This window comes from Maylandia zebra, linkage group LG23 (assembly GCF_041146795.1).
Source record: "Maylandia zebra isolate NMK-2024a linkage group LG23, Mzebra_GT3a, whole genome shotgun sequence".
NCBI classification, from domain to species: domain Eukaryota; kingdom Metazoa; phylum Chordata; class Actinopteri; order Cichliformes; family Cichlidae; genus Maylandia; species Maylandia zebra.
In genome coordinates, this window is record NC_135188.1 from 48,086,274 (window position 1) to 48,098,578 (window position 12,305).

At 47.3% G+C, this 12,305-nt stretch overlaps 1 protein-coding gene across 2 annotated transcripts; it reads left to right on the forward strand.

The window, feature by feature from the left end:
- The first annotated feature begins 25 nt into the window (after nt 1-25).
- LOC101472780 (ubiquitin-protein ligase E3A) lies at nt 26-12,301 on the forward strand. 2 transcript variants are annotated; one of them, XM_004564101.5, is made up of 11 exons: nt 26-333; nt 937-981; nt 1,695-1,999; nt 2,079-3,328; nt 3,479-3,623; nt 4,357-4,562; nt 4,724-4,888; nt 5,853-6,008; nt 6,090-6,163; nt 8,555-8,698; nt 9,278-12,301. In XM_004564101.5, the coding sequence occupies exons 1-11, from the start codon at nt 257-259 to the stop codon at nt 9,396-9,398; spliced, it is 2,688 nt and encodes an 895-aa protein (XP_004564158.1). In that variant the 5' UTR covers nt 26-256; the 3' UTR covers nt 9,399-12,301. The 2 variants fall into 2 exon arrangements, with proteins under 2 accessions (XP_004564158.1, XP_076736017.1); XM_076879902.1 differs by having other exon boundaries at nt 26-281.
- Nucleotides 12,302-12,305: the final 4 nt, after the last annotated feature.

Sequence of the window (12,305 nt, forward strand, 5' to 3'; positions counted from 1 at the left end):
TCCAGTAGCTCTTGGAGCTAGAACGCAGTGCATTGTGGGACGTAGTATGATGGTGAAGTCAAGATGGCTGCGAAGCTCAGGCAGAGGAGAGAGCCTGTAGTAGGAAGGCCGTGAATGAAGTTTTCTATAGAAAATCCTTCGTCGGTGTCCGATCGGACTTAAAGCAGTGTGCTGTTTACGTTGGAGAGAAGCCGCGCAGGACCTACAACACCCACAAACAGCAACAGGATAACAAACTGCTGGCATAAAGTCTCGTATGAATTCCGACGAGAAGGAGGACTGTGAGTGTGCGCCACCACAGGCCGAGACGAGCTCCGCCGGAGGAGCCGATAGGTGGGGATGCTCAGAGGAAAGGCTCGGGATGCTAGGACGATCAATCAGAGCGGGGGCTAGTTAGCTGTTGTTGGAGGCTGTGTGGACGTCAGTGCTCCTTTGTTTCAGGCAACATATTGGGGCAAAGTTTATAGCAAGCACTGGTTAAATGAAAACGAAAGAAATCTGCCCGCGGGTCACTTTGAAGACATTACTTTTGTATGAGTAACAAAGTAGGCTAACTAGCATTTGCTGTGTTAGCTTGCTAAAGTGAGCGACAGATTGTCCCAGTGGCAACATTTTTGGGCTTTACCAGCCCGTCCAGACTGGACTACAGGGTTTAGGTTAATGCTACATTTTACAAAAGAGATAAAATGAATTATCTACATAGATGATTACATTTGCTGCGACCCCGGTCACTAAGTGGAAGCCAGTGCTTAGCTTTAAAAAGAGCGAATGTGGGTTTGCTGGTTAGACTGTTGTCCTCTTCTACACAGCTCGACCAATTTCCTGAGCAGGACTCTGACTTTGTTACCCCACAGCAGAGCCAGCAGTACTCTGAAATGTCAGTGTAGTCATCATGACCTGTGCCGTGGTTCTTATCCTTGTTTGTTGTTCATTTAGAGAACACGAGGAGCCTGAAATAGAAAACCCAGAAGCAAGCCGAATGTAAGTCAAACTCATTACCTTCCATGTGTGCAGTTCAGGAGCTTGGTGTTAGGGTCTGTCCTCGCTTCTTTCTTTCTTGTCTTCATCTTGTGCCTTGACTAAATGTTGTCAGCTGTATTGTTAGTGTGATACACACCCAGTTCATCTCAGCAGCTGTCACACTGTTTGCTCATGATGTGAACATTTGAAGGACCGTTGGCTTAAATAAAACATAATTAAAGTACTTCAGGTTAAAGTGCTTTAATTATGCATGGAATTTATGGAGCTTTGAGTTTACATTATCAGTTGTATCTGTACCTGTGAATGAATAATACTGCTGTTCTATTAGTATTGCTTCAGTGTTTACCAATACGACTGCAGCTGGAATGCTGCTGTCTTCTGGACAGTGGTGTAGTTAGCAGAATCAGAAGGTTTTTGTCAAGTTTGAATTTATTCTAAACACTGATAATAAATCTGTCGTGACACTTGACCTGAAAGTGGCTGGAAATGCAACACGTCCAAAGCTCCATAAGCCCGAGCTCAGCATCCAGCCTGAGACCAAGCTCAGCTCTTGTGTTGTCTGTTGACAGAAACTCTTAGTGATTCTCAAGTGGGAAAAGCATTGCAGTCAATCTCGCGTCTCCCATTATTTCACATTGCACTCAGTGCTTTATGAGGATCACAGTGGATTCGCGCAGTGCTTTTACCGCCTTGTGTTTTACCTCTGATCACAGGAAGCGAGCAGCTGCCAAGCATCTAATAGAGCGCTATTACCACCAGTTAACGGAGGGCTGTGGGAATGAGTCTTGCTCCAACTCGTGGTGTGCCTCATCAGTTGGCTTCAGCCGCATGGATAACAACGAGGCAGCGGTCAAAGCCCTGGAGCTCTACAAAGTCAATGCCAAGCTATGCGACCCACACCCTTCAAAGAAAGGCACCGCTTCCACCTACCAGGAGAGCAGCGCTCACAGCAACTCTGCGTGCAGCAACAAGAAGATGAACCATAAGGACATCCACTCTGTGCGAGACAATTTTAAAGGTGAGCAGATTGCGCTGTTTCACTCGTGCAGTTTGTGTTTTTGTTTTTCTCTGGTAACAACATTTGTGTCTGTGTGTAGATGTAAATTACCTGACAGAGGAGAAGGTGTATGAGATCCTGGACACCTGTGGTGAAAAGGAGGATTACTCCCCTCTCATCCGAGTGATAGGCCGAGTTTTCTCCAGTGCTGAGGGACTGGTGCAGAGCTTTCGGAGGTCCAAACCGCACACCAAGGAGGAGCTCAAGTCTCTCCAAGGTAAGGACGAGGACAAGGATGAAGATGAAAAGGAGGCAGCTGCGAGTTCAACTACAGCTATGGAGGAGGATTCCCCCACCTCCTCATCATCGAGGCTCGGCGAGTGCTCGTCGGGAGAAAACGACGTCCAAAAGCTGGCTCCCGATGAGGTTTCGGTCGATATCGAAGCTGTGCGAAGGGTCTACGAGCGCCTCCTGTCCAATGATAAAATCGAAGCCGCCTTCTTGAATGCGCTGGTCTACCTCTCGCCTAATGTGGAGTGTGACCTGACGTACCATAACGTGTATTCACGAGACCCAAACTACCTGAACCTTTTTGTAATAGTGATGGAAAACAGCAACCTCCACAGCCCCGAGTACCTTGAGATCGCTCTCCCACAGTTCTGTAAGGCCATGAGCAAACTCCCGCTGGCAGCTCAGGCCAAGCTGGCGCGTTTGTGGTCGCATTACAGCGCTGAGCAGATCCGGCGCATGGTGGAGACCTTCCAGCAGCTCATTACCTACAAGGTGATCAGTAACGAGTTCAACAGCCGCAACCTGGTCAACGACGACGACGCTGTGGTGGCGGCCACTAAGTGCTTGAAGATCGTCTATTATGCAAATGTGCTGGGTGGCGACCTTGACATGGAGCACAACGAGGAAGAAGACGAGGAGCCCATTCCAGAGTCCAGTGACCTCACCCTGCAGGAGCTCCTGGGTGAAGAGCGCAGGAACAAAAAGGGCCCTCGAGTAGACCCGCTGGAGACAGAGTTGGGAATCCGTACAAGCGATTGCCGGCGGCCGCTCATTCCCTTTGAGGAGTTTGTCAACGAGCCTCTGAACGAGGTGTTAGAGATGGACAAGGACTATACTTTCTTTAAAGTTGAAACTGAAAACAAATTCTCCTTCATGACCTGTCCGTTCATCCTGAACGCCGTCACCAAGAACCTGGGTCTGTACTACGACAACCGCATCCGCATGTACAGCGAGCGGCGGATCACGGTGCTCTACAGCTTGGTGCAGGGTCAGCAGCTCAACCCTTACCTGAGGCTCAAAGTGCGCAGAGACCACATCATTGACGATGCTCTGGTCAGGGTATGTGCATTCAAACCGACTTCAGTGTCCCTTTGATTAGTTGGGTTTTGGATGGGTTCAATTCAATTTTATTTATATAGCACCAAATCACAACTACAGTCGCCTCAAGGCGCTAATGTTTGTGAACGTTTCTTCTGTGTGTGTCTGCAGCTGGAAATGATAGCAATGGAAAATCCTGCAGACTTGAAGAAGCAGCTGTACGTGGAGTTTGAAGGAGAGCAAGGTGTCGATGAAGGAGGTGTTTCCAAAGAATTCTTTCAGCTGGTGGTGGAGGAGATCTTCAACCCAGATATTGGTAAGAAAGCATCGCGAGCAGTTTAGTTTCAGATGGCTTTAAACAAGCGTCGCACATACACGTTGAACTGCTGATGCTGGCTTAATAATTCACCTTGAACTTGGACCTGAGTGTGAAGCTGCGGCAGTACGTGTCTGCTGTTTGGACTTTACCACAGTTCAGTCCAGCTGCTGTCACGGTCCAGCTCTGTGGGCGATACACAGCAGCGTGGCACTAACACAGCATGCAGGGCTGGATTTGAGAGCGTTCACTGTCGGCCCATCAGAATCCATTCAGATCCTTGGTCGGAGTGATCTGGTCTTTCTTAGAATTGTTTCCGGTCAGCCCCCCTTTCAGGATTTCATAGATATCGCTGCTGCACTGCTAACTGAATCCGGATCTCTGACTGGCTTTTCAAAGCCTAGTTTTAGGAAACTGGAAAGTAAAGTTTGTGGGGGTTTTGCGTCCTGCTTTCTTCCACCTAAAGTGTGTCAGCTGTCATGTTATCGAACTGTCTCTGGTCAAAGTTGTCTGAAAGACGTCCTTCCAGACCTGAGAGGGTTCTCATGTTCCCAGTGAGGTCTAATGGAAACGAGCTGAGTAGTTTTTAGCTAACTTGACAACAGACAAACACAGTGATAGAGAGCAGGGAAAACCGATGTGTTGCTTTTTCCGTGTGCACATGGAGCGTCTCTCGCGTGGCTGCTTCGTATCCCAGGATTCACGGGCGTGTGCTCTGTTTTTCTTGCTGCAGGCATGTTCACGTATGATGAGCACACCAAACTGTTCTGGTTCAACCCGTCGTCGTTTGAAAATGAGGGCCAGTACACACTGATTGGCATCGTTCTCGGTTTGGCCATCTATAACAACTGTATCCTGGATGTCCACTTTCCCATGGTGGTCTACAGGAAGTTAATGGGCAAGAAAGGAACTTTCAGGGACTTGGCTGATGCCAACCCGGTAAGCATCACCTAAGCAGCTGTTTGTGCTGTGTTTTTGTTGTTTTTTCTGTCTAATTGATTTAGTTTGGGAGGAAAAGCAGCCATGTCTGTCATATGATGTATGCTAATGCTGATGTTATGCTAATTATAACGTGTTGATTGTCCTGAACCGCTGGACAGGTTTTATACCAGAGTCTGAAGGAGCTCCTGGAGTATGAGGGCAGCGTGGAGGAGGACATGATGATCACGTTCCAGATTTCTCATACGGACCTGTTTGGGAATGCACTTATGTACGATTTAAGGGAAAATGGGGACAAGATTCCCGTCACCAATGAAAACAGAAAGGTGAGCTGAAGAGAACCGTGGAGCCGTTTGTCCTCCTACGATACACACAGGCAAAGTGTGCTTTTCCACTTCATTCAGCTTATCTGACCCAAACCTTTCTGCTGATTGTGATTTATTAAGAGGGCGGAGCTTTAGGGTTGCATGATCCTGTGGTAGCACCTGGGCAGGTCATTGTGTGCAGGTCCTGAAACTGTTACCATGGGAAGTTATTGAGCTGGTTAGTGCACAGTCCCAGTTAGGAGCAGTCTCCCAGACATGGCTGCACCATGTTTACGTCTGGACTCCTCCTGGGATCAATGAAGTTTCTGTCTATGTCAGCCTGTAAAAAGATGGCAGTGACATTTTTTCAGCCTTCTAAACCTGAAGTTTGGCCACATTTTCAATATTAGAAGAGAACCTGAGGAAAGCTGCTGCGCTGCCACCACTCGAAGGTAAGCTGACTTTCAGCTCACTGTCACAAACCGTCATAGCTTCTCAAAATCTGATTGGAAGAGATTTGATGGCACTGATGCTGTTTAATGTTTACTATTTACAGCTGTCATCGGTGCTTTCTGGTAAAGCTTGATGCCTCTTTTCACTGGTTCCCACTCAGCTAGACTCCATCTGGATGTCTTCCATTCAAATTGAGTAGCTCCTCAGCGTGCATGGGCTAGTTACAGCAACACGGCTAAAAGTCCCATTGTATGCGGCACAAACGCAACACAACAATGGAGGTTGCCGAGGCGATGGGGACTCGGGGTGCACGGTGTTGCCATGTCCTTATAAAATATTGACTGTGCACTATCCAGCTCTCATTGATTACAACACTGTACTTCTTGTTGTTTCCAGCTGCTGGTGGTTTGTTATTGATAAAAATGGAAATGTTAAAAGTAACACAAATATAAGGGATGACATGGTGTTCAAGGCCGGCCGCCCCTCAGGGCTCGCGCTTGTTAAATGTTCTCATTGATGTGTGTTCATATAGGAGTTTGTTGCACAGTATTCAGAGTACATTCTGAACAAAAGCGTGGAGAAGCAGTTCAAGGCGTTCAGGAGAGGCTTCCACATGGTCACCAACGAGTCTCCGCTCAAGTACCTGTTCAGACCAGAGGAGATCGAGCTCCTGATTTGTGGAAGCAGGGTGAGAGTTTTTTTTAATGGATGTTTGTATATGCTAGTGATGTCATTCAGTCATTCATTCATGTTTTGTCTCCCACTGTAGAACCTGGACTTCCTAGCACTTGAAGAAACAACAGAATACGACGGAGGTTATAACAGAGATTCTCGGATAATCAAGTAAGAATCTGACCTGAAAACCAAGCTCAGCGCGCTGTCTAATTTTTATAACCCAGCTCAAAGTCCACACTAATCAAAGGCATTTTTATATCATCATAACGTCACGGCCCACAATCAAAAGCAGTGGAGACCAGTTCTCACCATGTGGCCCCCCAGCAGACGGTTACTCAGTGCTTCACAGTAGGGCTGGGTATCCTCACTGATTCCATTTGAATCGGGGAACTTTTGCCGCAGTCAGAAATATTATAATTCTTATCATTTATCAGTATGTATCCATATTTTTATATCTATAAAAAGAAAACTGACACTTGTGAGACTTTATCAAAGGTGTGAGCATCACAGCAGAGGCCTTTGTGTCAAAGTAGCTGAAGATAAAACACAGAAAAACATGAAGGTGATTTTCCTGGTCTGGATTTTATACAAATATTCTGCAGTAGATCAAAAACGAAAGAAAACCATTAATCAGCACATGAACATGACCTGATGCTGCTGAAGTGAAGCAGAGCAAAGTTGCAGAGGTTTGATTAGAAACAGCGTTTTTCAATTTTGCATAATTTTAAAAAGTTTTAATTTGTTCAGTATTGAACAGCAGAAATGAGGCTTTCTTTTCAGAAGTAAGTAAAAGGAAAAACAGCGTCCGACAGGCTGCAAACAACGGTAGACTGGTGCGTAACAGCGCTTTGTGTTTACGTCTCCGTGCAGAGTCCGTGTTCCTGCTCTCATTCACTGTTTCAGCTGTTTGGTGGTTGTAGAAATTTTGTGAGGTTTAACCTGAGATTCTGACATTTCAGCCAAAATAAATTTATATTTAAATATCGATTCAGGATTTTGATGAATCGATATCACGTTATCTAAGCCAGAATCTATTTTCATCGATAATCAAAACCCAGCCCCACTTCACAGGACTGCAGTGTGGGGAAAAGCTCCCCACACTGCGTGTGTGGATTTAAACCTTCAAAACCAGCTCTGCTTGGAATGGTTCTTCCAGTAGTGACGTGTGAGGCCGCTTGTTTCCTCGCCGATCCGATAAATGGGATTGTGTAGTTTTAAGGCTGCTGTGAATTCCTCTCAAACATCAACACAAACAGCTGAGCCTAAATGTAAGTCACTGTCCTAAATTCAGCAGCAGTGCTGCAGGTTGCCACCAGCGCCACACCTGCAGCACCGAAGCAACACCCGTCCCGCTGCTCCTTCAGTTCGCCTCATCATAAACTCATCATCTTATTCTGTGTTATAATTGACTTTTGTGTTTGACAAGGTTTGTGGCCTCGCCACACATGACTCTGCTTACGAACATCCACTGAGCGAGCGAGCACACGTGAGGCGTGATGCATTTTTACAGCCATAATTTGCATGTCACTGTGACAGGCGGAAGAAGAAGTAGTTCCTACCAGTCATTTATATGATCCTAACGATAAAGTCCACTGTGTTCCTGTTAATGATGGACTACAGATGTCGATACTTTAATCTGAGAACCAATTGTAGAACATAAGAATCAATATTTCAGTAACACGTTAGCTTCAGTAAAGTGTTAGCTGGGTTCACTGAGGCTGTGTATCTGTGGCTGACTGTGGAGGAGCTCCCAGGAGAGCCCCAACAAACACCTGGAGCAGGTGAGACGGCAGAAGCGTGAGCTGATGTGATCACAACATGTTTCCTGCTTTGCTCAAAGTTCGTCTCCATCACGCTGCTCGTCTCTGTTCCTGCACAGAGTGCAGCTACACAGCCTCTCAGCTTTTAACAGACCATAACTAGCAATTCCCAGCATGCAACTGGGCAAGTGGGAACGTGTTAATTGACAGTTATTATTGTGAAGTTGATGAAGGAGGAGGAAACAGTATGCCATGTTGGCCCATTATCAGCTCCAGTCAGTGCTACACAGCTCGGCCCAGTCTGCAGGTGCATTTCCTCTGCATGCACTCCTGCACCCGAGACTGCGAACAGACCAGAATAGGCCTTTATTGTCACTGTACATGTGCAACGATGATGTGAGTGCTCCACACCAACTGTGCAGTTATAAAAAGTATGAATAGTAGATGCAGGAAGAAATGACAAACATGAGAAATATATCCAAACGAGGAGGAGTGCAGCGGGCGCGGTGCGAGCGCGGTCCGTGTGTGACGTTCCTGACACTCACTGGGCCTCAGCGCCTGACATCAGCACTGCCTCCTCCTCACTGTGCAGCTGCAGCCTCGTCACCAGGCACAGACTCCACCTGAGAAACCATGAGAGTTTACTTTGGAAGACCAAAAATATGCAAAGACTGAAACCTCGCTCACCGTTAACTTGTATGTTTAAACGGAGCACATACGTCTGTGCATCCACTGGCTATGTTTTGAAACTGAATTCATATATATTTGATGAAGGCGTTTCCTCGTGTTTGTGTCGTAGGGAGTTTTGGGAGACGTTGCACTCATTTGGCGAGGAGCAGAAATGCCTCTTCCTACAGTTCACCACCGGCACCGACAGAGCGCCTGTGGGTGGGCTGGGCAAGCTGAAGATGATTATCGCCAAGAACGGCCCCGACACAGACAGGTGAGCCACAGCCGTTCCGTTTCCTGTCCCTCTTCTGTTGTGGTGCACGGGCTGCGTGCGCTCTGCTTCCTGCTAGTGACTGAAGCTCGAAAGTCTTTATGCACAGCTGACTGTGTCCTTGTTTCAGCAGCACGCTCTTAGCAAACATTAAGGAGTCCAGTACACAGTGTTTAAAATGTACGTGCTTATCAGTAAGTAGACATGAGAGAACGTGGCTTATTACGAGTGGTAGCGTTGTCTTTAAATTCAGCTTATTTATCCAACAATATCCTTTTTCTTCATCACATGTTGTAAAAACGATGAGGAAACTGATCAGTCATCACACCAGTGCAGGTATCTCGAGAAACTGGCATGACTGTTATGAAGTGTGAACACTGGAAGGATGAACCAGTTAAAGCCAGTCTGTTTTTGTTGGACATAAAGGAGACCGATTGTGACAGCAGCAGGCATCACAGCCCTTTGTGGAGCTGTCGGCCTGTATACTTCATGTATTTTGTCTCTGCATACACTCGGTGTTGCTGTGTGACGATTTGCTTTGTTCCTGACGTGTTGTCTGTGTGATGTGTGGTTTCTCGACAGGTTACCGACTTCTCACACTTGCTTTAACGTGCTGCTGCTGCCCGAGTACAACAGCAAGGAGAAGCTGAGGGAGAGACTGCTGAAAGCCATCACCTATGCCAAAGGGTTTGGCATGCTCTGAACCCCTGCTCCCAACAGACTCCTTCTCAGAAAGCCCATAAACCCTGCCCTGCCCTTCCTGTATCAGACACAATCTCAAAGGTGACCAGACAGGCCAGAGTATGTTCGAGGAAAAGCAAGTGAATAATGAAAGTGGATACGTGGTTCTAATAAATCTCTCTAATAGATCCGCTGCTGTGCCTGCATCATCACACATCAGTCAGTGTAAACGTAGAGACCTCCTCGAGTACCCGCTCCCACATCCACACATGTGAATGTGCTTTCTGTGTACAGAAAGGATCATTTTCCTCGTTATTTATTTGAAGGTTCACGTTTTTCATGCCTGCCTGTTGTGATAAATGTAAAAGAAATAATGCAAATACGGGACGATGCGTTTCCAACTCGATAAACTCGGCGACAAAGTACCCCTGAACTCTTGCCCACAGCTCCCACAGAGATTTAGTTTAGTGTTCGCTACTGCATCGTATTCCCCACTGACCATTCCACTCTAGCGTAGTCATTGCTTGTTGTTTCCACCCAGTCTGTTTTGAGGTGAGCGCGTGGAAAGAGATTGGGTCCAGGACGGCACATCACATAGCTTGTTCTCCTTCTCAGTTTCGGGCCTTCTTCCTTTGGGGGACATGCAGAGATGTGTAAGTGCACTTAGACATTTTCAGAATGTTTGTTCTTTGGTCACAGGTTGCCATTATTGTTCGTTTTATTTCCTTGTCTGCCTGTGTTGAGGATTCTAAATAAAATCAGTGTTTATATATCAGTGCATACCGTACCCACGCTGTGGAGGATGTACACATGTAGACTGAGTCTCAGATGCTCTCCTTGTGCCAACCTGTACAGCGGACAGGTAGAAGCCCAGCACGTACTCTGTGTCGTCTGCTTTGGGTTCAGTCTCGTAGAAACCGCTCACGCTGCATAGCCCCCCCCCCGTCTGCAGACCTGATAAAGCTTTGTCTGTTGCTGTGGTTACACCTGGAACCTAACGAGACCATCCTAGTTCATGGTGACGTGAGTAGTTTCCTTTGCCGTTGGAGTGTAAAGCTGGACTTTGATCTGGTCATCTCCCGCTGATGAAACATCTCCCTAATATGTCTTCTCGTTTGCATCCAGGAGCCGTGAGGCGAGCTCTCCTCAGTTTGTGTCTCTGAGGGTGAAAGAGGCCGTGCTCGCCGTGCGCCTGCTGCCGCTTTGTTTTGTAAGCTTGGCCTGACTTGCTGTGGACCTTCATACCTCTCTGTTTACAGCACAGATAACACAGGTGTGTCTGCTGTGACTGTGTGGACACGTCGCTGTGACCTGATCAGTGAAACAGGTGTAACCACTGTTGAAAAAGTGCTTTGTCTCTAATAAGGACTGTGAAATCATTTCCCCTCACAACAGGCAACGCGTCCTGTTTTGAATGCTTTTCCTCCTCATCGGTCAATAGGCTGCGTAATGTTCTCGGACACAGAATCGTCTCGCTGCTTCAAAGTTCGGTTGTCTTTTTAAACATCCCGCTGCTGTTGTGTAGTCTGCAATATCCATCCTCTGACACAGTCGGCAGACGTCCTCGGGTCAGGCAGCACGGCCGTCACACAGAGGCAGGCTTACAGCAACGCTTTGCCCAAATCGCTGACATCACTCACTTGGAAGTGAAAACGCCACTTTGGCAACAGCTCATGTAACCATGGTAATAAGGGTACCATGTAAAATAGCTGCTCCATCAGCAGACAGTTGTTTTAAATGCTTGATGGTCATCGAGTTGCATTTGTAAAATGGAACACGAGCCTGTGGCTGTTGGAAGACACTGAGATACGCTCCCCCGCATCTATATCCATGTCTGTAGGAACATGGAGAGAGGGCGAAGGAGTTGCTAAACCTGCAAACTACCTGGATGTCTTACTTACAAATGAGTGGTTGTGATCCTTTGGACAAACTGGACATAAACATGCACGTGAAGCTTGCTGTCATTGAAAGCTTTCCTTTGTGTGACCTCACAGCTCCTACACGCAGCAGGCTCAGGTGTCCACGTGCGTACTTCCTTATGAGGTACTGGGTGGTATCGTTCTGTGTACAGAGACCGTTTGTGGCGTGTAACGTGACCTCACTCCTCCAGTCGCTGTGGTTAAAGGTCTGAGAACAGATGATGGCATGGAAGAGGTCACAGAACATGGACCCGAGTGTGTGGACTGCATCACGGCTATTGCCAGAAACCATCTTTGAACAGAGAGCTCTTAACGTCATATAACCCTGCCTTGTGTCATGTGACTGTACCTGCAGTCTGGTAAAGCCGTTCAGAGCAAACGTGTACGTTTGTGGCGGTTGGCTGGAGGTGGGGGGTCAGTGGTTTGTCCCTGAGACGCTGAAGTCGTTGCTGCATGGCTGACGTACCTTATAGAGGAGCGCGTGGAGCGCCACGATGCCCACAACATACCACTGAGAGCACAGTGCTCAGCACTGCCATCCACCAACCTGAGCCAGTCTTTATCTCCTCTTCTTTTTCTCCTCCCTCATCAGCTACTCCTAACACTAGTTTAGCCTTCGTCTGAGTCACAGTACTAGTAGTGCCTAAAAATGTGGACAGCACTGGACTGTGCTGGGAAGTCACTACAGTGCACAGTGTGCGTGCATTGTTCTACGTACTGCAGTAGTGCTCACTCATGTGGAAGGCTAAGCAGTACAGCCAGGTGTAGTTTCAGCTGTGTAACCTTACCCGTACCTCCATGTTTGAATGCTGAAGATGCTGCTTGCTGCACACGTGAGCCGACTCAAGGTTAAGGGGTGGACCTGTCTGGGAACGGGAGGCAGATTTCCTCAATTGGTTCAATCAACAGTTAAATTCTCCCACATAGAAACAGGTGAAAGGCTCAAAGTATTCATTGTTGTGAAACATGCTAAATAAAGACGACTGCTTTTTTCCAACAAGCCTGATTTG